Below are 25,279 nucleotides of genomic sequence, written 5' to 3'. Positions count from 1 at the left end.
GGAGAGGGTCTGTAGCTGGGCAGAGGGTGACAATGGCTATCACTACCAGACAGGAGTAACGCGTAGAGGGGATGACTGCAGGCAGCAGGTGGGTGAAGTCATTTTATTCAAGGCACGGTCATAGCGATAAATAACAAGAAGGTACAGACCTCTGGCACATTCCTACAGTGTGGCAAACAAGGGCAATCCATGCCTGAGCTCCGCAGGACTCAGTGCCACTCGCAGGCACTTGTGTCCCCCCAGAAAGGGAGCATCAAGTCATTGGATGGGGCCACCAGCATCTTACCAGCCCCAAGATGAGTGGCTGCAGGACACCAGTGTAGGGAGCTGGGATTTCCCCTCAGAGTCACTTCTGGTTGCCACAGCCACCACTTGGGCATGTAGAAGCCAGGGAGCAGCAGGGCTGCCAGCCTTGAGAGCTGAGACCTCCAACTCACTGCTGGGTGCCCCAGGATTTACACACTGTGCCCCCACTCCCAACAGCTTCAGTAATGCTGGGCAGGGGAAGTGGCACAGGGCATCCCTGCAGTGTTGTTCTCTGGAGTCAGACCCCTCCATCACCCCTGGGGAGAGCAAGGACTGGGGCAGGGCACCCTCCCAGAAGTGCAATGCAAATGTCCCCCTAGCAAGGGAAAGACCCAGATGAGCTCTCTCACATCCCACTAAGGTCTTGGGCACCACCCATGGCCAGGCACCAGTTTCAGCCCCTACTTCTACAGCATTGCACAGAGTGGGGAGAAACTGCCTGAGCACTGCCTCATTCCTGAGCAACTGGCAACTACAGGAGGATGACTCATGGGAAGAGGCAGGATTTCAAGAGCCCCACCTCTGCATTTTCAGAAGGTAGCAGATGGGTCGGTCCCCCACTGGCACCATAACCATTCTGCTATCAGCTGCCTGCTATGGCTTTACCCCAGCAGGAAACCACCCAGGCACAGCAGAACTGTGTGCGCTCACCCTGTGGGAGCAAGGCTGGGAGTGCAGTACCTGCTCCTGCATCCAGGGCCCAAAAAGCCCAAGGATGCTGCCTGGGCAGGAGCAGGTGGTGTGCACACACCCAGTGCAGCAGCATTTATGCTCCAGAGGCTCCTGGACAACCCAGGGAGTGCTGCCAGCCCCCTGTTGCTATTGCAATGGGATGGAGCTGTACGGATCCCCACAGGCAGCCCCGCGGGGAGTGAGGGGAGTGTGGGCTGTAAGAGTGGGAGGATGGGAGCCACCAGTGAAAGGCAGCTGTTGTCATGGCCACAACCTGTCCCTGAAGACCCGAGGGCACAAGCACACTGCAGCAGCAGAGGGAGGGCACAAAGAGGGCAAGCCCTGCCAGGACAGTGCTCTCAGCACTACATGGGTTGGGGAGGACAGCACCCAGGGCCATGGGAGGCAGCAGGATGGCTGCAGCAATGGATGGGCAAGCTAAGTTTTGTCATGGCAGAGAGGATGTGTGACCAGAGGCAGGGCCTCCCTCCTCCCCTTGCAGTACAGTCTTTTAGGGAGACCTTAACCCAAAACCCTGCAACCTCTCCTCCCCATCCCAGACTGGATGCGGCAGATGGGGCTGCGAGGGTGCAGGGTGGCCAAGCCTGTCTGCAGTGGCAAGGCCACGCTGCCTTGCATGGGCTGAGGTCCCTCCTTCACTTAAGTCCTGATGCCCCCCTGCTCCAAAATCAGCTATGTGTGGGTCCATCAGTGAGGTGGGCGCCCACTGGTGTTGGCTCTCACCCTGGGAGCAAGATGCTCACTGGTAGCGGGGCTGGCTCTCCATCACGGGGCCGGTCCTGTACTCGCCTTCCACCGTCTCCAGCTCTGTCTCAAAGTTTTGCAGACCACAGTCCTCCCCATCCTCTACCAGCTCCAGGTGGTTGCCCATGGTGCCATAAGACTGGTGTGCCGGGGAAGCTGCCGGTGTCAGGCTCAGCTCGGGCTCCTGCAGTACTGTGGCCACAAAGAGCTGCCCCAGGGGCAGTGAGATCAGGGATCAGAGGCTGGATGTAAGGGGATGTTGTCCCAGGCTGGGAGTGAGCTGGGAGCCCACAGCAGGGTTAGGGAGATGTACTCACATTGGAGTTGGGAGTGGAGGAGACGCTGCTCCGCTCGGCATCAGTGAAGGTACCCTCGGACTGATCAGACATCTGCAGAGGGGAGACAGGAGGAAGCCGCACAGGGGCAAGGGGAAAAGCTTTGGGACACTCCAGCCAGAGCAACATCCCTCACCGAGGCTGGGTCCAAATCCCAGCCAAAATAGGATTCAACCAAATGGGCTAGAAATGCTGGCCATGACCCTCCCAACCACAGCACCACCCAGCGCTGACGTCTGGAAATGGGGAGCTCCTGCATGGGTAAGAGCTGACTGCCAGAGCCAGGACCGATCCCTGTCTTTGTTCTGATCCAGGTGTAGCCAAACTCTCTGACTCTGTACTGCAAATGCACCCAAGCAAAGCACACCTGCTCACCTGGTAGCTGGATGGTTTCCGTGGCTGTAGCTTCTTCAAGCAGAGGCCAAAGAAGGAGAAGACAATGCAGGAGAGGAGGACCACAAAGGTAAAGAGGGTGACAGGGCGGGTGGGACCTGGGGCAGAGACATGAGGTCAACACGTGAACCTCCAAGGACCTGCTGTACACCTAACTGAGCCTCAGGCTGGCGTATGCTGGGGGTGCTCTGAGCTCTCATCCCCCTCTTCCAAACACTAACTGATACTCCTGCATCTCTCAGGTCTTCATCACGTCTTCCCACCCCTCTTCCCACTCCCTACATTGTGTCTAACTCAGAGGTGACACCATCATCCCTCAAGGGTACAGCTCATCCCCCAGAACTTCAGACTGGTGACCCTGAGAAGTGGCAAGGGGCAGTCCCAAGCTGTCCCTACCAAGGCGCAGGACGGAGAAGAAGAGCAGCCAGAACATGCAGAGAATGGGGGCCACCACAACTTGGCTGATGGCAGCCACATGGAGCCGCTGGTTCAGCTTGGTGGGGATATACACATAGTAGATGTTGTATCGGTCCACCATGTGCTTGAGCAGCATGTAGAGCAAACCTGTTGGAAAGACAGGGGATCTTTGGTGGCTGTTCCTTCCTTTCATGGGAAGTCTCCACACTGCTACTGATAGCTGGGACAAGCTGTTCTCAGCATGGATGGGGACACAGTGAGGCCATACTCACCAAAGGGGACAATGATGGGGCAGGTGATGCTGTAGGTCATGACGACAGAGAAGATGCAGCAGGTCCACGCGTACTCCAACCCAAATTGGAACTGGTAAGCTTGGCTCTGAGACACAACCAACAACACTGTTACTGTCTTTGCCTCTCCAGGTGCACAGGATCACCTGTGTATTCAGAATAAGCCGGGGCCATGTACCCGCTTGATGTGGAGCCGCTCAGGCTCTGACTTGGCGAGGCAGAGCCGGGTGGTATAGACAAAGAGGCCAGGGATGCGCAGCAGCTCCATGGCTGTCCCAATCAGGCTGGAGGTGACAACGTAGTTGACGAAGAAAGCGCCATTGTCTGGGAGGAAAACACACCTGCCCCATGGACAGGGAGGGTGAGAGGACAGCAGAGTTGGCACTGGGCTCTGCTCTGCAGGCTCTCAAGTTTTGGGGAGAAGGCTTTTACTCACTGGAACTTGATGTCAGCCTGGTCCAGAAAGTGGGTGTCAAAGAGCCAACGGAAGAAGAGATCCAAGCTAGGAGAAACAAAGGGGCAGCTCAGGAAGGGGACACAGAGCAGTGTGGGGGACATAGAGCCTGCACCTGCCTTGCCTTGCCCTGGGCTCAGATCACACTTACTGGAGCCAAGACTATGCAGATACCTGACCTGGTCCTTCTTGGATCTGCTGAAGGACTCAACACAAGACAGGCACCAATAGCAACTTAGGCTAGCTGTGACAGCCTGGGACAGATCTTCACCTACTTTATGGGGTGTATTTTCTGTCTGTGCCCATCTGGGTGCAGCTTGGCATCACTAAAGCACGAGCCTTTTCCTTCCCAGGGACAGCCATGTGTCATCTGTGATGGAAGCAGCTCCTGTCCCTCAGCCCTCTCAGGCTCACTTGTGGGGAGAAGACAACCCCAGTGTGATGCCCAGGCTGCAGGTTGGTCTGTACCTGGTCAGTCCCAGTGAGGGCAAGATGATGACCATGAACACCAGGAAGAAGAAACACTTGTGCATGGTAAGCTGGTTCTCACTTGACCTGGGGAAAGGGAAGAAAAAGAGAACTTTGCACTCCTTGTGAGTGATCACAGAATCATAATCACCAAGGTCGGATCACCAGTCCAGGATCCAGGACAGGATCACTCAGTCCAACCATCCACCTATCACAAATAGTTCTCACTAAACCATGTCCCTTATCACAATGTCCAAACATTCCTTGAACACCTCCAGGGTCAGTGACTCCACCACCTCTCTGGGCAGCCCATTCCAGTGCCTGACCACTCTTTCAGAGAAGTAGTATTTCCTAACATCCAGCCTGAATCTCCCCTGGTGCAGCTTGAAGCCATTCCCTCTAGTTCTATCACTGGTTACATGAGAGAAGAGGCCGACCCCCAGCTCACTACAACCTCCCTTCAGGTAGATACAGAGAATAATAAGGTCTCCTCTGAGCCTCCTCTTTTCCAGACTAAACAATCCCAGCTCCTTCAGCCACTCCTCGTAAGCCCTGTGCTCCAGACCCCTCACCAGCTTTTTGTTCTTCTCTGAACCCATTCCAGGGCCTCAATGTCTTTCTTGCAGTGAGGGCCCCAAAAACTGGACACAGTACTCGAGATACATCCTCACCAGAGTTGTGTACAGGGAGACAATTACTTCCCTGTTCCTGCTGGCAACACTGTTTCTGATGCAAGCCAGGATGCCATTGGCCTTCTTGGCCACCTGGGCACACTGCTGGTTCATGTTCAGCCCAGCATCAATCAATATCCCCAGGTCCATTTCCTCTACACAGTCTTCCAGCCACTCTGCCCCAAGTCTGTAGCATTGCCTAGGGTTGTTGTGGCCAAATTGCAGGACCTGGCATCTGGCCTTGTTGAACCTCATCCCGTTGGCTTCAGCCCAGCTATCTAGCCTGTCCCGATCCCTCTGCAGGGCCTCACTACCCCCAGATCGACAGGGATGGCAGATCAACCCTTCCAGTCAACATGGTGTCATCTGCAAACTTATTGAGGGTGTACTCAATGCCCTCATCCAGGTCATCAGTAAAGACATTGAAGAGGACAGGGCCCCAGCACCGACCCTTGGGGAACACCACTCATGATGACGCTGCTGGGGCTCCTCTCTTCCAGCATGGCCCTGAGCGGTCCTAGAGGAGCAGGGGGTCTCCTTACCTTGTCCAATGTGACTCAAAGAAGGCTGAGTAGTAGACGAGGAATGGCAGGAAGACGGAGAAGGCCCAGAGTAGCAGCGTGGGGAAGAACTGGGTAACAATTGGGTTCTGCAGGAGGAGAGATGGTAGACACCCTCTTAGGACTCTGCCAGCTCCAGGGAGCAACAGGCTGTGCCTGCCTACACTGCCACTGCTCCATCATGTTGCAGGCAGCTCCCTGGGCAGGTGTACATGGAGCAGCTCTTCCATGAGCAGGGACATGTTCCAGGAGGCAAGAGCTTGAGGACAGCCAAAGGCATCACAAAAATATGCTAAGTTCCCGTGCTCTTCCAACAGCTCCCATGTCAATAAGCAGGAAAGCAATGTGCTGCCAGCAGCTTCTGACATCTCCTGGAGCTCTTCCCACCCCTTTTCTCCTGCATAGCCACCAACTTGCCCTTCCCCATGAACATAGGCACCAAAGCTCAGGCATGCTCAGGGCTCAGGACTGTGTTCCAGGGACTACCTTGAGGCTTTCCACAGGTCGTGTGACATTGAACATGTCCATGGTGTTGACGATGATGGCCGGTGTGGTGAGGAAGAAGAGGAGGATGAAGAGGCAGATATTAAGGAGAATGAATCGCACCCACCAGGATGTGCCACGGACTGACAAGTTCTCCCTAAGAGAGGAAAATATAACTTGGATGCAGTGCAGAGGAAACACCACTGTGTGTCTTGGGTCTTCTGTCTCAGTCCTCCAATGCTTTGTGCCCTGCTCCCCACACCAACCACCCCATAGCCCTTACTCTAAGCCTACCGTCGCTCTCTTTCCTATGCTGCTGCATCGCAGATACAGAGATCCCAGGATCTGAGTATGACCACAGTGAGGCCTGTGCTACAAGGATGCCTTGGAGTAAGGCTAGAGAAGTCACAGCCTGGCAATCGCTCCAAATCTTGTCTGATCCTGCAACCTATGAAGCGATTGTTCCAGTTACCATAGGTAACTTCAGCTATGACCACAGGAAGGTTCTCCACAGCCCCTGTCACCCTGGGAAGGTGCTCTATAGCTATGGATATGGTTTCCCCTTCCCAACTGCTGGCCCTTCCTCTCTCCATTCCTCCCACCCTGGCAGCTCACCAGATGATATCACTGGGTGCTGGAGCGTAGCGCACACCCCACTGGTGTGACTTGACCACGGTGGTCACAGAAGACTGCTGGGGATGCTTCCGGCAGTGGATATGGCTGTAATCTTTCAAAATCCTGCAGGAGGAAGCCCAGGGTCAGGTCCAAACCACAGGCTCAGAATCCCCCCTGCTTCTCATGAGTCTCTCCCTGCTGCTCAAAACAGACTGGCTGCCTGGATTTGGCTGGAGGAGCTATCAAAGTGCCCCTGCTGTCCCCAGAAATGGTGGCCCCATCCCGTACCACCACCAGGTCATGCTCGCACCAGCAGGCCCAAGAGACACTCACACAGCTGTCATACGCTCATCCTGGAAGGTGACAAAGGCCATGTCAAGCCGCTTCAGCGTGATGCGGTTGCGTTCAGCATTGAACTCATCTGTGAGCTTCTCCTCCAGTTCCCCATAGTACTGCTCAGCATCCACCTGTGGGAGCAGCGAGGGCTGGGGCATGGGCAAGCTACTGTGCTGCCTGCAGTTCTGCCCACACTGGGACCACGTTGCCTGCAGCCCAACTCTCTGCTTCCTACCTGCTCAAAGCCACAGAAGCGACAGCAGAAGATCCGGGCACAAGGGTGGGTTTTGATCATGATCTTTCCCTCTTTTTGTGCCTTGGTGGTGAAGTAAAGCCGGCCCTTCATTGCCTTACGCCTGCCAGGAAACAGATAGAACAGTTCTTCTGCCTCCATCAGACAGACAGGTACAGGGTCCCCATGTACTCACCTCTCTGCATCCAGCTTCATCAGCTTGCGCACATCAAAGCAGAACTGTACGTTGGTGACAGTGCAGCTGGGATAGGCCTCACTGTGGGCACATGGACATGGTGACACCAGGGGACAGTGACAGGAATTGAGACAAACTTCTCTCTCCTCCCCAGGGAAGCCCAGGTAGGATGGGGACACCCTGCTGAGATGAGGCTACTCACTGGAAGTGCTTAATGATAAGTGAAGGGTCTGTGATTTCCATGGGAATGTGAGTAACCATCAATGTCCGGGCGACCTAGGAAAGGAGAAGAGGCAGAGGATGGGGCTGGGGTCCATGGACCATTCATTTGCTATCTTGTTCAGCCCAGATTGCAGTTTGTGGTCATATCTTCTGCAGTACAGAAAGGGAAGGGATGTGCGCTAAGGGAAAGGGCTCAGACACTATTGTGCACTTAGGTGGAGGCACTAGGAGTTGCAGAACCCACAGCCTTTGTCCCTTGCTGGCCTCCCGCATGCAGGAACAGGAGAGCCTGTGGGCAACTGCCAGCCCCAGGGCTTCAGCTTCAGGGCTTGACTGGACAGCCAGCTTCTGACAGCTAGACACAGCTGAGATCCAGTCTCTGCGACAAGGCAGCAGAACATTTGCCTCCAGACTCTCTTCAGAAGCAGGAGAAAAATGACCTTGTCTTTTCATGTCTGTCCAGGTCTGAGCTGCTTCTAAAGCTTCCTTTACATACACCACAGCAAATCCAGAGTTGTCCATCTGAGCTGAAAAAGGCAGGGATGGTGGCTGTGGGGAGGACACAGCTCACCTTCTCATTCTCTCTGTATTCCAGGTGGATGGAGTGGTGAGCCATGCAGAGGATGGTGAGGATGAAATAGATGAGGGCAAAGATGCTGTGCAGCCACAGGAGACGATCTCTGGAGAAGGAGAGAACTGCATCAGCTCACGCTGCAGCAAATGGACCAGTGTGATATTTAGCACTCTGCCATAGCCACCCAGCCAACCAGCAGAACCCTCTGAGCCTGCTGCCAGTGCTGGAGACCTAAGCCAAGAATGCATGTGGTGCATACAGACACACAGCCTCCCACATGTGCTGTGCTGCTCACGTAGGCCAGGCCCCAGAACAATGCACTACTGCAAGCACATCTGGGTGCCTGCAGCACTGCAGCTGCACATGCAGCTGCCCAATGCCAGAGTTACATACTGTGTTGGGATGTTGGCGATGGTGGTCCGGCCAAAGTGAGTGGGGTTGTGTCCTGCAGGAGAAGAGGACAAGCAGAAGTTTATGAGAATCTGGTGCAGAGAGCATCTTCATGCTTGCAGGGCAAATGATGCCTGTGGGCCCTCTTTGCTCCTCCTGTCCTCCCACCTCCCAGGTCCCCAGTAAGCCCCCACCACCCTGAAGAACCATAACTGACAGAAGGATCCTTTCACCTTCCAACCTCAAAGTGCAGTGCTTGTGCCACCCTGAGGCTGGGATGCACCTACCTAGGAGGTCCCCCGAGAAGTTGACAGGCAGGATGACAGCCACGGAGAGCACACAAACCAGCATCAGCAGGACCAGGAGGTGCCGCTGGAAGGAGAGGTAGGTGGTGGCGTCGATCCCACACTTGCTCTGAATTTCCTCATCCCTGGGAGAGAGCAGTGGGAGTGAGTGCTGGGGATGTCACCACCACCACTGTCACCACCACTGTGGTCCGCTGTCTCCATACCCACTCTGGGGACACTAGGGCTCACAATGGAGCTGCTCTAGCCCCACAGAGTCCTTGAAAACTCAAGGCATTCTGCCTGCAGCACGTGGGATTTGGGCACAGAGCCAGTAGGCCCTCAGGCTGCCATCCCATTGTAAAACTGGATCCTACTGGGAGACGCTGAAGCCCTGTCCATTGGGGCAGGAACCTGGGGTCAGCAAAGCAGTGGAGGACAGAGAGAGAGGAGCCTCTGCTCTCTCCCCTGGGGGCACTTCAGCAGAGCTCTCCTCCATTGCTCTAGCTCTTGGACCACCACCCACAGGGACCAGCTCCCTACAGCATGGCCACAACACTGACAGTACATACTTACTTCATCTGGTAGATAGAAAGGAGCCAGGAGCAGAATCCCTGGAAGGAGAGAGAGACAAGATGAGGTAAGGGCCACCACCCCCAGAGCCCTAATATGGAGCTGACCCTGGGGACCCTAAGGGCTCTATCTCCTCTGCTTTGTCCCCCTTCTGTGGGGGCTTATAATGACATTGAATGCAAGGAGCTGCAGGCAGAGCCTTGTGGGATGCCCTCCTTTCTCCTCCTGTGAGAGCTGTCCCTGCTACTCCTCTCCTCTCCCCACCTTTACCCAAGATAAAACTACTCACTGAACACAGACACAAGTGACTTTACGTAGATCTTCTGCCACACTCTGCTTTCAAGTATTTCACTTACTACTGCCAATATTTGTTGGCCTCACAAGCTCTCTGGCAGATTTCCTGTTTCTAAGTGTCAGAAAAATAATTTAAGTACTTGTTTTCAAGCTTTCTACAAATGTTCCTACAAACTCCTCTTACCCCTTGCCTGGAATGCATTTTACACCTAACCTGCCAGAGTTCAGATTTTCCTCATTTGGAAACTGCTTAACTTTAAAAAGGTTAAATTATAAATCTTAACATCTATAAATCTTCCTTAATCTGCTTTTTAGCCATGCTGGCTTTCCTTTTGTTTTTTTTCTCCCTTATTTTTGATGAGTAACAAACATCTGCACACAATATCCAGTATGATGCCTTTAAATAGTTATTCTGCCACCTGCAATTATTTTGCTCCTCTACTTTCCCTGCCTAGTTATTTTTTTTTAATAAGTTCATTTTTTTTAATAGCTATAACACAAATTGACTTTTGAACTTTTGCTATCAAAAGACAGAAAGAGACAGCAAAATGGGTTGGACTGTGCTTGTTTCTAGTGTAGCCTGTTTAGTGCCTAATGCCACCGAGAGGAGAAAAAGGCACATTTGCAGCAGTGGTAGAGTGGTAGTGAGGGTAGCTCTGGGTGCCCTCATGGCATCTCTGGCAGTGAGTGTCCTGAGCATCTCAAAATGGCTTTGCTGAGAATGCCAAGAGCAGCTGCAGACTGCCTTTGCCATAGCTGCTGTGTACTTACCATGTCCTTATTGTCGACATCTAGGGGGCTGCTCTCTGATGGGGACTTCTCCTTCTCACTCTGCTCCCCGTAGAAAAGTGATGTCAAACTTTGGATGGATGAAAAAGAAAGCAGTGAGTGAGGCACAGGAAAGGCTGCAGAAAAGAGAGGGAGAGCAGCCACGGGGAAACTACACTGAGATTTTCCTCAGCAGCCCAGCTGCTGCACTGTTCAGGCAGTGCATCCTACCCAAATGGCACCGAGAGCCATGTCACCACATGCCCCATGTCATCACTTTTCCTGCAGCAGACAATGCCTGTGTTCTGCCCGGCCAGGAGTGCTGGCCTCGTTGCCAGGTCATCACCTCTGGCCTGGACAAAACAGCAGCACTCTCAGGACTCCTCTATGGGCTGCACTACAGCCCCATTAGAGAGGCTGAAGCCAATCACCGGCAGTAGCCTTGTGGCTTGCTCACCTATCATTGTCCATCAGCAGTGCCAGGCGCCCATAGTCCCAAGCTGCTTTCCGAAGGCAGGAGAAGATCAGGAGAAGGAGCTGAAGGAGGAAGGAAGGGACAGTGAAGGGTTTTGCCACACGATCTCCCCATCTCCCTCCTTCCTGTTTTCCTGCTGATGAGCTCACATAATACTCTCCACAAGCCAAACTGCTCTTGTTCCACAACCTCACCATTGGTGCTGCAGGTAACATCACAGACACTGACACAGCACAAGTGGTCTCTGAAGCACGAAGCCTTGAGTGTATGTGCACCATGAGAGACCCCTGAAGCTGGATTATTTCCCAGTGCGGCAGCAATCCCTGAGGTGCTGGTGACTGCTGCTTCTGCAGCTGCTCAAGCATTATCTGCTATCCACCACAAAGTGTGCAAGGCTCTTGGCCATCAGAACTGTGTGACCAAAGCAGCAGGGAGCACCAGCACACAACTGCATACACGTGTGGCTGTCACCACATCTGTAACACACACCTGTGCTCACAGCCACCATATCCACAGCCTTCCCTGTAACCCCAGGTGAAGCTCACTGTGGGCCTTGGCTGAGCATCATTACTTGGATGGGCAGAAAAAGTCCCCATGTGCACAGGGGTTCAGTTCCATTCCCACTACATCTGCAAAGCACCAACCTGCAGCACCACAGGAGGACATCTACCAGATGTATCTTTGGCTACCCAAATACCAACACAGCAAGGACTGTCCCACAGAATCAGAGGAAAGGGCTGGAAGGACCTCACAGCTACTTGGCCCACACAGATCATAGTAACAGGGCATTACAGGGACCCAAACATCTTCTGGTTGATCTCCTTTCTCAAGGAGATTGCCTCCAGCATGGGTGAGATGTGGCAACAAGGTCTCTTTTAGGACACAGCTATTCCTCATCTCCCAGGGGTACATCCTTTTAGGGGCTGGGACACAGCAAACTGAGTTTCCAGCCCTGACCCCCATGTTCTCCCAGGAGTCTGTGGACATGGCACCCTCCTGGTCTGCTCACCAGCCAGAGGATGAAGTTGATGGCGAGCACAGTGGGCACGCCACCAAATGGCAGCCCTTGCAGGACGGTGCTGCGCGAGCGGGCACTGAAGCATTGCTCCTCAGTGCTGTTCACCAGGGTGTCCAGGAAGCTGAGTATGTCCAGTGAGGTGGGGCCAGCTCCATCCAGCGCTGGTTCCACCGAGTACACGTTCTCCATTGGTGCTGTCACAGGGCCTCACCCTGCAACACAGGGCCAGGGTGAGGATAAAGCAACTGCTGTTTGAAAAAGGGTCATGGCTCCCTCCGGTCCTTCACAGAGGTTGGGAGCTTGCTAAGGGCAGGGAGGGAATGAAGCTAGGTGCTGAACTTGCATTTTCACAGAATCATAGAATCATTAAGGTTGGAAAAGATCTCTAAGATCATCTAGTCCAACCCTTATTACCACGACCACTAAACCACGTAACTCAATGCCGTACCTCCACAGTTTTTAATCACCTCTAGGGAGAGCCATTTCCCCAGTCCTACTAGCTACAAGGGAAGGGCTGTGGCACACAGGGCAGAAGGGAGTTGACGAAGTCTTACAGTTACCTCATACTCTTCTCCTTACCCGCATTAAAGCCCATGCTATTTGGTTGTCTCTATCATACCTGAGACAGGTCTCTCACCACCTCTCCACTCAGTCTCGGAAGCTGAGTTCAGCCATGGCCACCCTGTTGCAGTCAGCAGGTAAGAACGAGGACTCAAAGCATTGGCTCGAGTTTCTGAGAAAAAGAAATGATGATGTTAGCAAGGGGGCTGCTAGGGCTTCCCTTCATTAATTCCTGACAGCCAAAGCTACTGTGGGACGCAGTCCAGGCCTCCCTTCTCCATCATGGTGTGCGTGATTTGAGTGTCATGGGACTACCCTTCCATTTTCCCACCAGACCAGGATTACTCCTTCCAAGACTTCCTCCACTTCTTCTGAGAGCTGATGGTGCAGGCTACAGTAACTGCCAGTAGGAAATGCTTAAAGGCCATTAACAGTCAAGGCTGTTTCTTACTTCCAAACCTTTTCTACTACTGTGCTTTGGAGGAGACAATCCTCTCCAAACCCGCAGTGCTTGGGAACCCTGTGAACAAACATCCTACAGAAGCCAGTGTAAAATAGCATGATCATTATTAACAGAGATACTGCAGACTTGTGTGCCAGGATGGTGCCAAATGGCTGCTGAAGCACAGGAGGAGAGGATCAAAAACCTCTCTGTTTAGGGACAGACGGGTTACCGACATGAGGGGGAACAGCCAGACAAAACACTGTATTTGGAGGCCTTGAGCAACCAAAAGTAATTTTGAAGTTGATCATACCCTGAGCAGGGGCTTTTGTCAGATGATGTCCAAGCAGTCCCTTCCAACCTTGGCTATTTTGCATCTCTACTCTTGGGCACTTGTGCTCCTGACAAGGTGACCTTCCAGCCTGCCTGGAATTTCTATGGAGTTAAATGAGTTCCTTGTCTTGCAGACCCACTGAGCAGAGATACTGCGACCACAACCTGTGAGACTATGTGAAACCTCACTGCACCCACTCACACGGACTCTGCGAGCTTTGTATTTTTGCCTAAATTGCAGACAGCGACTTTTTGCAGCCCCTGCAGCCACTCAGCCCCAGCTCATCACTGATGCAGGATGCTCCTCGACCACATGGACAGGACAGGACAGATGAAGAAAAGCAGGAGCCACAAACTGATTAAGCAGTGACAGAGGATGCAAACAAAGGCAGCCAGCACCTCAAGAGACCTGGGTATACAAAGTGTTTATGGCATTTTTTCCTATCAAAACCAAACAGGACAAAGTCTGCTTCAATACCAAAGGAAATCTGATTGAGAGGTCCTTGGGGATCACAGGGAGAGCATACACAAAATACCTCAGATTAGAAAGGGGATCTTCCTGAGCTCTACAAGGATTTGCTTTTGTTGAGAAACATTTACTGCAGATGTGTCAGTGTGACAGATGGGAGACTACAGCAGTATGCGCATCTATGTGCACTGCTGTAGCCTCAATCTCCCCCTCTTAGATCACTCAGCTTAAGTTCTTCTTGGAGGTGTGCAGCCATATATGCACTGACATGGCCAGTTCATGGCATCTGGAGACACCCCAGCCTCAGCTGGGTATGTGAGGGGACAAACAAACAGCAGCCATTTGTTCCAGCCAGGCTGCCTCTTGCCCACTGTGAGGCCATCAGGGCCCGTGGCCGGGGTCAGCACTTTCCTACAGAGATGTTCTCAATCTGTTCTTTCCATGTGCACGTCTTCCTCCCTCCCCTCCCCATGTAAACAGCAGAGCCATCACCATCTGGCATTTCCAGCTGCTAAATAATTCATTGCCTTTTTGTTAACACAGAGAGAGTGTCTCTGGCCGAGGGAGCTGTTGGACCTTCAGTAAATAATCAAGGAGACTTAGCAACCTCTGAGTTGCTTCTGCCACCAGCAATCCAGCAGCCAGCAGTAGGATCCTGCAGTTTGTTTCTAGGCTCTGTGCTCATGTCCATAGGGGGAACACACTGCTGCAAGATGACAGAGTGAGAGGACTGGTGAGAGGATTGGTGTGAGTTGGCTTCTCCTATCAAGCCATTCTTGCTACCATCTTTCACTAATAGCGGGCTGTATTTGCTGTCACTCCAATCCTTCCTGCCTGCAGGCTTCCCAAATGCAAGCCTTCACCTACCCAGTGCTGCCAGTCCCTGTTTCTCCATCCAGCAGTACTTCATCAATGTCAGTCTTCCTGCACAGAGACAATTAAGGAGCAACAGAGGCCTAAACCCACCAGATGTCTCCCCTCTCTTGAGCACCTCCTGCTCCAAAGAAGCCATCCCATCATGCTCAGTCCTGTAACACAGTGCTTGTAGCAAATCACAACTCCTCTGAAGATGATCTCAAGCTCACTTTCCTGCCTTTTCACCAGTTCCTTCAGATTCCCAAACCAGTGCCATTTTGGACCATTTTTTCCATCTGATCCCAACTTTTATGGTTCTCTTAGGAGAACTTCTGCAAATCTCATAGCAGCAGCACTACCAGAAACTGCTGGAAACAACCAGATAGGTAACTCGCATAGGAACAGCACATGCACAAAAATGGCAAGAGAAGATTTCTGCTCCTGTGCACAGCCTGAGCCCAGACCTGTAGGACATGGGCAACCTCCCTCCAGAGCAGAGATCCCCATAGCGAGAGGTTGCATGGGTACTGTAAGTCAGATAGACAGCTGCTGCCAAAAGACCTAAGCCACATTTTCACATCAGTTTATGAGATAATGCAGTACTTCGCAATACTCCGTTAACAGCACAGAGAAGTCCAACCAAGTGCACATAATCAGCACAGCAATTCCTGTTTGCTGCCACGCTGCTGCAGGGAAGCTTCCTGCCATTGCGCTTTTCCTGACCTTTATGGGGCAGCAGAGGAAATGATGTTGTGAATAACAAAGCCAGGTGGGTGTATTCACATCCAGGGGTGCCGTAAGAGCGCCCTGTTAGCGTGTATGGCCAGTGTCAGTCACAGCCAGGCATCCCTCTGGGCAGGCACTGTCCCTAGCAGTGACAGTGGCAGCCACGTGAGGAAATGCAGAAGAGGCAGGGCTGCAGCTGGGAAAATGAAGCAGTAACAGACAGGCAGGAATCACAATACGTGCCCTAGCCCATTAAGGTCTTACAAGAGATACGCTAATACAGGGTTAAGAAAGGTGCAGGGTGACAGAAAAGCACTTGCTCCTCCTCTTGCAATGGCTGTTAACAGGCAGTGCATTTATCAGACTGACTGTTCAAAATTATTTATTGGATGATTTCTATGAACCATTTGCAGTGTGTGAGGTTTGCCTTAAATAATCAGTGCCCTGATTGCTTTGTTTATACACCAGCATCTGCTTCTCCTCTCTGGTTGGGCGGGCACTAATCCAGAAAATCAGATTTCCAATTAAAAATCAAACACTTATTTTTCGTAGACACAATTTTATAAAATTTGTCTTTCCCTTTAAACATTCTGACAGCAAACTCATCTGTTAGAGCAGTAAGGGAAAGCCAGAGTAGCAAAACACCAAAACAAAGCTTTGGGAGAGCTCAGATAACTAAGCTGGGCTCTCCAAATGCCAGTGCTTGCTCAGCCTCCACATGCTGTTTGGGCAGAACAGACTCACTAGTTTTTGTGGCAGGTCAGCAGCTGTGGCACGGGACTTGATCCTGCTTCTGGTCAGCAGGGAAGCCAAGCTATAAAACCAGATATTTGCTTGCCTAATGTCTCCTGGAAAGCCATCATCCCGCTACACAAGTGCTTCTCTTCCTTCCCAAGGAGCCAGGCAGCAAGAGGGAAAAACAAGGACCAATGTAACAGGAAAATCAGGTTCATGCCTGTCTGTGTCCCTGGCCATGTACCTCCAGCACCTGGCCTTGGCTAGCAGCGAGTGGGGCAGGGTAGGAAACATAAGCCATTGCCACTGACTCAGCATAGCACAAGGCTGGGGCTGGGAAGTCTGATCCAGGCCCTGCATTGAGCTCAGCACAGCCTGGCCAAGGCACCAAAGGGCACGGTGACCTCTCCGTCCCTGCAGGTTGGTGTACAGCAGAACAGGCATGCTGCATACCACATCCAGCCCTGAGTGGGCATGATACTGAGGACACCATCCCCAAGGCGCTGCCTCCAGGACATAGCTCTCAGGACAGATACTGGGTCAGAGAACATGTACCAGCTCCATCCTATTAGCCTGCCAGAAAACAGACATCCTGCCAACAGGGAGAAACACATCAGAAACAGCAACCTGCCCTGCTGATCAGACCTTGGAGTCAGTAAAGTCTGGAAACAAACGACCACCTGGCAGCAGCTGATGACCCCTATCAGGCATAACCACCTGCTCAGAGACTCATTTTGTCATCACCAAGCAAGACATGACTGCACAGAGAGGTGACAAGGACCCAGCAGCTGACATCCCTTGTCCCTGTGAATCCCCGCAGTGGTGGTGCCCTCCTCAACCACTGCTAGCCAGCTGTCCCACCAACAGACATCATCTCATCTCCAACACCCACCAACACCAGCAAGGCTGACAAGTGCTGCTCTTATTTGGTATCAGAGGCTCAGGAAAGCACCTGGAGGCAGACAGCTGTTTCCCCTGTGAGGGTGACATGCCCACATAGAGCAGGGTGCCATGCCAGCACAGAGAAAAGCGCTGCCTCCTCTGGGATAAATCCTACATCTTGGAAACACGGGCATGGCTGCTCGCAATTTCTGTACAAGCCCACTGCAGGTCACATCTGCAGTTCACACCAGCAGAAGGTGCCAGAAACACTGTGGGCTCCAGAAATGAGGAAAAGGAAAGGTAAGAGAGCAACTCTTCCATCCCCAGGCCCCTCTCACTACTCAGGAGCAGTGGTAGGCAGCGAGGAGAGTGGGAGTTTGGTGTGCAGCCACCTGCTCCTCTCTATCTGCAGCACAGCCCAGCTCTGCCCAGCCCAGCCCTGGGCAGTGCCGGGCTGGGCAGGGGGCTTCCCCAGGGCAAGGACCAGGCCAGGGTTGTGTTTGTGGTGCTCAGTCCCCCAGACCAGGAGCAGGGGAGCCAGCCAAGCCCCCACCATGGGCTGGGGCTCCCCTCCAGTTCCCGGGCCCTGCCACCGCCAAGTGCAGCTCTTTCTCCTCAGCCTCCCACCTTACTCCTGACCTCCAAGTCTTTCCTTCAGGTTCTGCTGGACATCTCCCTTTGCTTTGCCCTTGAGGTTCCAGCATCCGCAGTACCCCTGCATCTGGCTCAGCTCCTGGAGCAAAGGAATCCTCCTGCCCTGCCCAGCTCACCTCTTGGTGAGCACGAGAGATTCTTCCTGCAAGCGGTGGGTTATAACACTATATATATACACACACGTAATTTTAAAGCATTTGCAGTGCTGGAACACTTTCCATTGCCTGAGCTCAGTGCCAGGAACACAGAGTGAGGTTCAGGCTGCAGCAGGAGCCCACAGACACACATCGCTTACCAAATGTGGCCCCAGCACAGCTCTCCTCCCACCTCTGCCAGGCTTCCAGCAGCACTGGGTAACACCAGATGACCAGGATGAATCACACCGCCCAGTGTGTGGGAGCTGGCAGCACTGCAGAGGATTCACCCAGGGGGTTACATAACAGGGCTGTGGCCGGGCCTTGGGTCAGCATACAGCAAAGGGAAGGGGAAGCCTCTGGTTGTGGGCACAGCAGCCTAGGAAGGGAAGACAGGGATAGAAGGTGCTCCCCAAAGCTTCTCAACCCTGTGGGGACCCACCACACGGCCATCCTCCTCCCTAGCATGCAAGCAAATCTGGTCCTTGAATGGGAAGGGGGTGGATGCTGAGCCAGGCTCCCAGCCTCATCCCCCAGCCTTGTGCAGCCCACGCAGCCCGCAGAGGGAGAAGCGGGAAGTGGCTGCTGTGGAGAGAGGCTGCTCTCCAGGCAAGCTGCAGGCTCTGCAAGGTACACACTGTTCCAGCCTCCTCCTGCTGTCATGGGTGCAATGGTGAGATGGCTCGTTCCTGCCACCTGTCCCCTCTCCGCAGCCACGTATCCCCTGCAGGGTAGGGCACAGCCTGGCAGGGCAGGCAGCCCCTCACCTCCTCAACCCACTTCCTCCTTCCCCCCAGAAGGGACATGAGGAGCTGAGCAGCCTCAGAGTATCAAAAATAAACCCCAGGCAGTGGGAGGGGAATGAGATGCCTGTTCTGGCCATGTCCACCATCCAGCAGTGCCACACAGCCAGCGCAAAGGTTGGATGTGACAGAGGAAAACATGAGAAAGGGCTCATTTCCCTTACGGGAAAGAAGGAAGTGTCACATCTGGGCGCACACAGAGGTTGGGGAAAGGACAAGGCATGGGGAGGAAGAGAAAGTGTGGGCCAAGAGGGGCAGCACAAAGCCAGGATCAGTGATGCTTTGAGCACAACTCACCCTCGGAAAAAGGCTACCTGGGATCAGAGAGATGAAGTTGATGGACATGTGGAAATGTCCCCTGGAAATGCCACTGGGATGTCCTCTGGCCAAACCCCACCACATGCAGGGCAAAATCATCTCTCTGCAGAAACCAGTAGCAACACTCCTTTCAACAGGGCCTTAAAATTACCTCATCATTTTGGATGGAAAGAAACCTTGGAAATTCAGCTGCAGAAGCTGTCTGAATAAACTGGAAGTTAAAGAAATTCCTCTCACACATGTAACTGCTGGGATGAACTAACCCTGAAACCTAACTATTACCTTGGAACACTAGGACAGTTGTAGGCAATAGCAGTACACACATACAAGAGATAGCAGGGTAATTATGGCATGGCAACATTCAGCAATATTCTTTATAAGTCCCATTACTTGTTTTTGTACAGCTTGGCGCAACTCTGTGCAGAAACACATCATGCCCTGACCTCCCTGCCACAACTGAGCTAACCTGGAAGTCCTTAAAAAGTAACATTCTCAGGAGGTGGCATAGCTTCTATCTATTATATTATATAATATATAATATCTATTATATTATAGCTTCTCTTAGTTCATTCACTTTTGTTCTGCTTCTGAACAAGGAAGAATTTGATGAAATGTTATGAAAGAAAACAGAAGAAATTAAATACTTGGATGAAAGAATTAAAAACTTGATGAAAAGCTCCCAACACAAAAATCCAATGAAAGTGCCTGATCAGAATAGTAGCAGAGCAATATGAAAGGAAAAAAGCAATAAAGAGGACTTGGAACCAGAACAAATAAAAGAATTATGACTTTCTGAAGCACATATCTGACAAAAAAGTAATCAAATGTTGCCCGAACTGAAAACCAATTTAAAACTTGAAATTGTAACAACCTACATGCTAAAACTTTAGATCACTCTAATCTGGGAAAAAATAGGTAGAAACGCACACGGTGTGTTCTTGTTATCAGAGATATGCTCACTGGCTGAGCAGCTGGAAATAAAACCTGATGAACTACATAAGCAGCAAACTTTTTCTTATTAAAAAAAAGCAGAGGGGAAAAAAAATAATCAATTATTTGAGTACAGAAATAAGCTTATTAAAAGTTCACAGAATTCCAGTGAGCTCAAGCAGGAGTGCCTGCTTCCCTTTCCAATCCCAACAAAAATGAGCGTGAAAGGAAAATCTCTGCTAGTTCTGAATTCTCATAAAGCAGTCAGGTCATATCCTGGTTATATTCTATTCCTCCTAAATTCTAATAAAATTCTGTTCCTACTGTGGAATCATTATTGTTAAATTCACTGTATTTGCAAATAATGCTTTTATAATGTTTTTTTTTTTTTTAAAGACACAGATTTTAAGCAGTTTCATTCAGCTAACTAGGAATCATTTTTCAAATGCTCGCTCTTGACATTTGGAATCAAAATTCATTTTCCACTGAAATACAGTTGGAACGAATTTATAATAAATAATGAAGTGAAATCTAATGGGGAAACGTGTCACTCACCATCCTCTAATATAAGAACTACAGGCATTAAGAATTGAAACAAATGCATGTCACGCTGTCACCTCACTCACTTAAGAACGGTGCAGCACCCTGCTCAGCCAGAAGTACCACAACTTATACTCAGCACCAAGAATCAGCTTGCTCCTTAGGCAAACAGCAGCAATCCATAAACACAGGAAGATTACAGCTAGGCAATTACATCAGCACTTTCTGATCATTCATTTAAATCGTGACTTTGGCCCCTCCATCCTATTCAGCAGCAGGCTGAGAGCCAAGCAAGCAAGGCACAGATAAATTTACTCTTGAATCTAAGAAGCACGGCTCATTCTTCTGCCTTTTTTCTGCCACTTCCACGTAGTTCTGCGAGTTGTGTCCTCACCTCGAGGAAAGCAGCCCAGAAACAAAAGGAACTGAGTATACTCCCAGCCCAGAACCTGTGAGCCCTGGAAATCTCTTACTGATGTAGAGACTGCTGACGCAGGCTCGGGGGAACTAGACAACCACCCCTATTTCTGCTTGTTTCTCTGACACTACTTTGGGGATCACACCATGGCGACCAAATTTCTCAGAAGATGTGACTAACAATCACAGACATGCTGAGGCTAGAAGGTATCTCTGGAGACCATCTTGCTCAACCTCCCTGCTCAAGGCAGGTTACCTACTGGAAGTTGATCAGGGCCATGTCCAAGAAAGTTGTGAATATCTCCAATGACAGAGATTCGGCTCCACACCAGAGCTACATCGAGCCCACACTGGCCTGCTGCAGACAGGTCCTCCAGCCCAACGGTCCCAAGCCCAGGATCACTGGAAGCTGGGATCCCAGCTGCACCGGTGCCCTGTGATCTTTGGCCAGCCACTTCTAAGTCCAGTGTTTCACCACCTTAGCTTGCCAGCCTTCATTCAACCTCTCAGCACCTCCAGTCTCCTACTATCATCTTCTAGCACAAAAATCAAGCAGTCTGTGGTAGAGCCCTTTTTTACTCTCTCTTAGGAGGAACTTAGAATTACCTCGAGATGTTTTTCCCACCTCTCATACCCTGCTCTTTAGCACTTGGGGGTGTAGAGAAGCCTGGCTCACTTCAACTCAGCCTTCCCCATGGCTCACCCAACCTATCTGCAGATAGCAAGATGCAAGACAAGAATGCTGAGGGTAAGGGAATCAGGTCACCTAAAGCTTTCACATGTTCCTACTGAGCAGGAGCACTATGTCTCCTCTTTGGTTCTCCAATTTAAATATACCGTCACTTGAGATCAAACTACAACAGCTCTAGAAGCCCCTCCTTAGCCAAAGCAGGACTCATGGGGACAGTGCTGGGAGCTGCACAAATGATCCTGGTGCTGAAGTGCTTCCGTACAGTGGCATTTAAACTCCCTGGAGACTGAGCAACATTACAGTAATTTCAATTAGGAATGTGATTTCCCAGCCAAAGAGGCTTGCTCCGCAGCCCTCAGCATGGATGCAGCACTTAAGTCTGTACAGCCATCCACTGAGAGGGCAAACAGGGCAGGCAGGGTGGGACCATGCTGACGCTTCTGTAACCACCACAGAGAGCCACAAACTAGACCCAACAAGGAGGGAAGTGCTGGAGAGGGGAAGGTAAAGCAGGGCAGGGGGATGAGAGAGGAGAACCCATGAACGAGGCCTCTCTATCCCACCTCCTGCCACCTGTGCGGAGGAATCCTGTGGGATCTGCCTGGCCCTGTCTTACCCATTAAGCACCAACAACCATGCCCTGGCATGGGAAGGGCTGTGCACAGCTATCTGGCCCCAGCTGATCACATTGTTGTCATAATGGTGTGAGTTTACTCACACCATTGTTGTCACCTAATAACAGGGGTGATAGCAATCAAATTTACCAGGCTGAGCTGCATTTGAAGCAGTAACTTAAAGCAGCTTTTAAAAGACATTTAGGCACTTTAAAGTGTAGGTAGATACCAGAGTGGTCGTGAAAAGCACCGGGGCATCACATTGCTGGAGGTCTCACAGCTAGGTAGGGACTGAGCACAATAAGGCCACAGCTGAGGCAAACTGGGGCTGGAGCTGCTGCACAGAAACCAACCAAAAAAGAACAAATACGCTCCACTGCTTTCCCTGAAATGATCTCACAGCAAACAGCTTTTGATCTGAGCTCAGTACATAAGCAATGCAACGTTTTCTTCAAACTTTTGGCTAACTACGCTAAATATATTTACAGCAATTAAGCTATGTAAGTAAGAATAGCTGTTTCATCAGGCACAGGAGTGATGACTGCAGAAGGCTTTGGTGTTTGCAGGACTCATGGAGGAGTCAGCACTTGCACAGCAAGCATACTGATATCTTCATGTGAGTTTAGGTGATTGATTAGTTTAATAACAACTGAATTCACTAGTGGGTGTCAGAAACATTTCTCCTTCTCCCTGCTGCTTTAGTTTAGTGATCAAGACCTGTGAAGATGGGTATTTCCTGCGAGGAATATTTAAAGCAGACATTCCTCCTTCTACAACTCCTCAAATTCTGGCTCTGGAGCTGTGCTGAACCTCAATTCCCATGCCTGGGGCCACAAGATTGGATAGCAGAGAAGCAGTGGCCAGCAGCAGGCATCATGCTCCCAGCAGGCCACAGTGGCTAAAGTGTGGGCCTGCCAATTCATGGAGTGGTTTGGAGAGCAGGGACAGAGGGATTGGTGTGATATCATGGGGAAAAAAGAAAAAAAAGAGAAAGCACTGAAAGAGACTGAGATAGTTATGGGAAGAGCAGAGCCAACATGCTGCCATGGCAAGCAGGCAGAGGTTTAAGCTTACAGGGAAGCCAGAAAAGCCCATATGTGCTATGGAGTCGGAGGCTGCAGGGGTCAGACAGCCTCCATGCTTTTATTTATTACTCATTTGTTTACAGAGGGCTGTTTGCCAGGCTACCAAAGACAAATCCTTCCTGACAGAGCTGCCCCTGCTTCCCTCTCCATCTGCTCAGCACCGGCACCGCTTTGCAGGCAGCAGGGCCAGCAGGGCAGACTCAGCTCTGCCCCTGCAGCACCTGGTCCTGCTCCCTCCTACTTCTCCCACACATTCCCCAAACTTCCCTCTGAACAAAAACCACAGCATCCCCCTCCATCCCAAGCAGTACTTTCTGCCTCCTCCCCTGCTCAGACAGGCCTGCCCTGTACCAGTATTGTAAGGCACAGTGCAACACGGGGCAGGGTTCCATGGAGAGAGGTGATCACCCCCACCCACTTGCCCACCCAGCCTTCTCCTCCCCTCCTGCCTCCACATGCTCTCCCCACTGAATTCTCACAAAGAGGAGAAAGCAGAAGCACAGATCGGTTCTGGAGATGGCAGGAAAGCAGTTAAAGGAAAAAAAGATTTCATGCAAAAAAAACCGAAAAAAAACCAAAACAAACAAACAAAACCAACAACCAAACCAACACCAAAAACCTCAGCCAAACAAAGGTGCCTCTTTCTGCTGGATAACACTGTGGCAGAGAGACCTCTGCATTGCACACCTCTATGCAGCACCGCTGCCACGCGGGAGGACATGAAGTGCGGAAGGGAGAAGGCACGGCCCCGGTCTGCAGACAGAGCCGGGTGAAGTACAGTGAGGGAGAGCAGCTAAGACAGTGACACAACCCCAACCCTACTGCCCCGTCTGCTGCAGTTATCACTGCCCAAAGCCGGGGGCGGAACGGGGAGAGGCCCCTCCGGCACCCCTCCAGATGTGGTCCCCGGGTGGGCTGTGCGGCCGGGATGACGTGGGGACCGAGTACAGCTGTGGCATGACACAGCGGCGGGATGACATTTCGGCTGGCACAGAAGCAGCGGCACAGGCACCCAGAGAGCTGCCCGGCCCTGGGGCTCCCTCCCTCCCTGTACCGCTGAGGGCTCCAGGAGCCCGGGGCAGCCCCGCACCGCGCTGTGCCCCGCCGCCCATCCGTCAGGTGCAGACGTAGAGCCACGCCGGTACACGCCGCAGCACGAGGGCGGGAAACGGCACCTCACCCGCGAGAAGTACCCAGAAACCTCCTCCGGCAGCAAACCGGCCACATCCCCGCATCCCCGACCCGCGCGGCCTCTCCGGCATCCCACCGCCGTCCGCCGCCGACGTTCCCGGTGGATCCCACGAGCGCGTCCGCCGCGAGCCGAACCCCGGTGCGGCTCCTTCCCCTCCCAACCGCCCAGCACCGGCCCCTCCCGCGGCCGTGCCGGCCTCCCCCGACCCGCGCCCGACACCGACCTGCCCGCTGCTCGCTCCGTTCGGGGCCCGCCGCCCGGCCGCCGGGTGCCCGGCCCCGGCACGGGAAGAGGAGGGGGTCGGGGCCGCCCCGCCCCGCCGCCCGCCCCGCTGCGGCGCCCCCCCCCTCCCCGCCTCTGCGCTGCTCGGAGCCGGGGCCTGCGCTGCCGGAGCCGCCCGCGCTCCAACGGGCCCGCCGGGCCCCGCGGCTCCGGCTGGGGGGAGCGCTGCGGGCCGGGCGGCGCGGAGCGGCCTCTGCGGCAGCCGGCCGGGAGAGCCGCAGGGCGGCACGGCACGGCGCGCGTTGCGGAACGCAGCGGCGTTCGCTGAATCTCTGCTGCGGATGCGCGGCAGCTGAGAAACTTGACGGGGGATCCTACCAGTGCCGAGCGGCCGTAGGGTGGGACGGAGGCCTGAGCCGCCAGGGTGCAAAAGAGGCTTCGAGAGCCCGTTCTCCCCCAAGTACCCACTGCGCTCCTTCCGACCCAGCAATAAAAGCCGAAGGAGCAGCAGCACGGTGGGCTGCAGGTGTTCCCGGCCTCCCCGGTTCCCATCCCAGCCAGCAGTCGGGAGCAACCACCAAAGGGTGACCCCGGAGAGGTCCCACTGACGTCCCGTTGCTGCCGCCCCATGGGGGTGCCCAAGTCCCACACACGTGGCTGCAGTGCTGAGTGAACAGCATCTGAGGCACTCTCTAAAAACTCGTTTAGACTCATTGGGTCGCTTTAGGGCTGAGGAAGCACAGACCAGTACAGAGCCCCTGCCTGTTAGGGGAGCTAAAGCCTGATGTGCACAGCCATGAAGGTACGCTACACTAGGGAACCAAAGAACACAATGAGCAGGCAGTCAGGAGCCTCCCTTCATGCTGGCACTGCTTTTGAGCCATG

General features: G+C 52.7%; 1 protein-coding gene across 2 annotated transcripts; it reads right to left on the bottom strand.

The window, feature by feature from the left end:
• Nucleotides 1-88: 88 nt before the first annotated feature.
• On the bottom strand, nt 89-24,873 carry TMEM63C (transmembrane protein 63C). 2 transcript variants are annotated; one of them, XM_042871218.1, is made up of 24 exons: nt 24,773-24,873; nt 12,411-12,524; nt 11,783-12,003; nt 10,756-10,835; nt 10,302-10,389; nt 9,240-9,277; nt 8,667-8,809; nt 8,383-8,434; nt 7,987-8,095; nt 7,396-7,469; nt 7,194-7,274; nt 7,001-7,121; nt 6,763-6,896; nt 6,430-6,552; nt 5,818-5,971; nt 5,314-5,420; nt 4,101-4,187; nt 3,615-3,680; nt 3,357-3,519; nt 3,161-3,266; nt 2,868-3,035; nt 2,454-2,569; nt 2,061-2,132; nt 89-1,951 (listed from the first exon to the last, which is right to left on the bottom strand). In XM_042871218.1, exons 3-24 carry the CDS (start codon nt 11,978-11,980, stop codon nt 1,739-1,741), a joined length of 2,493 nt encoding a protein of 830 aa, XP_042727152.1. In that variant the 5' UTR covers nt 11,981-12,003; nt 12,411-12,524; nt 24,773-24,873; the 3' UTR covers nt 89-1,738. The 2 variants fall into 2 exon arrangements, with proteins under 2 accessions (XP_042727152.1, XP_042727143.1); XM_042871209.1 differs by lacking the exon at nt 24,773-24,873 and adding an exon at nt 24,396-24,452.
• Between the last annotated feature and the right edge of the window lie 406 nt (nt 24,874-25,279).

Source organism: Lagopus leucura, unplaced genomic scaffold (genome assembly GCF_019238085.1).
Source record: "Lagopus leucura isolate 7727_CA_CO unplaced genomic scaffold, USGS_WTPT01 Super-Scaffold_1, whole genome shotgun sequence".
Taxonomy (NCBI): Eukaryota; Metazoa; Chordata; class Aves; order Galliformes; family Phasianidae; genus Lagopus; species Lagopus leucura.
Note: the sequence above shows the minus strand (reverse complement) of the source record. Positions and strands in the feature narration are given on the sequence as shown.

Bases quoted from the DNA above. Each gene is read 5' to 3' on its own strand.
- TMEM63C (XM_042871218.1), bottom strand. From the start codon at position 11,980: ATGGAGAACGTGTACTCGGTGGAACCAGCGCTGGATGGAGCTGGCCCC. The intron at 8,435-8,666 runs GTAGGTGCATCC...CTTCTCCTGCAG, and splicing joins CTTCTCGGGGGACCTCCTAG to GACACAACCCCACTCACTTT. The intron at 7,122-7,193 runs GTGAGTACATGG...GTTTCCTGGCAG, and splicing joins ATGAAGCTGGATGCAGAGAG to GCGTAAGGCAATGAAGGGCC.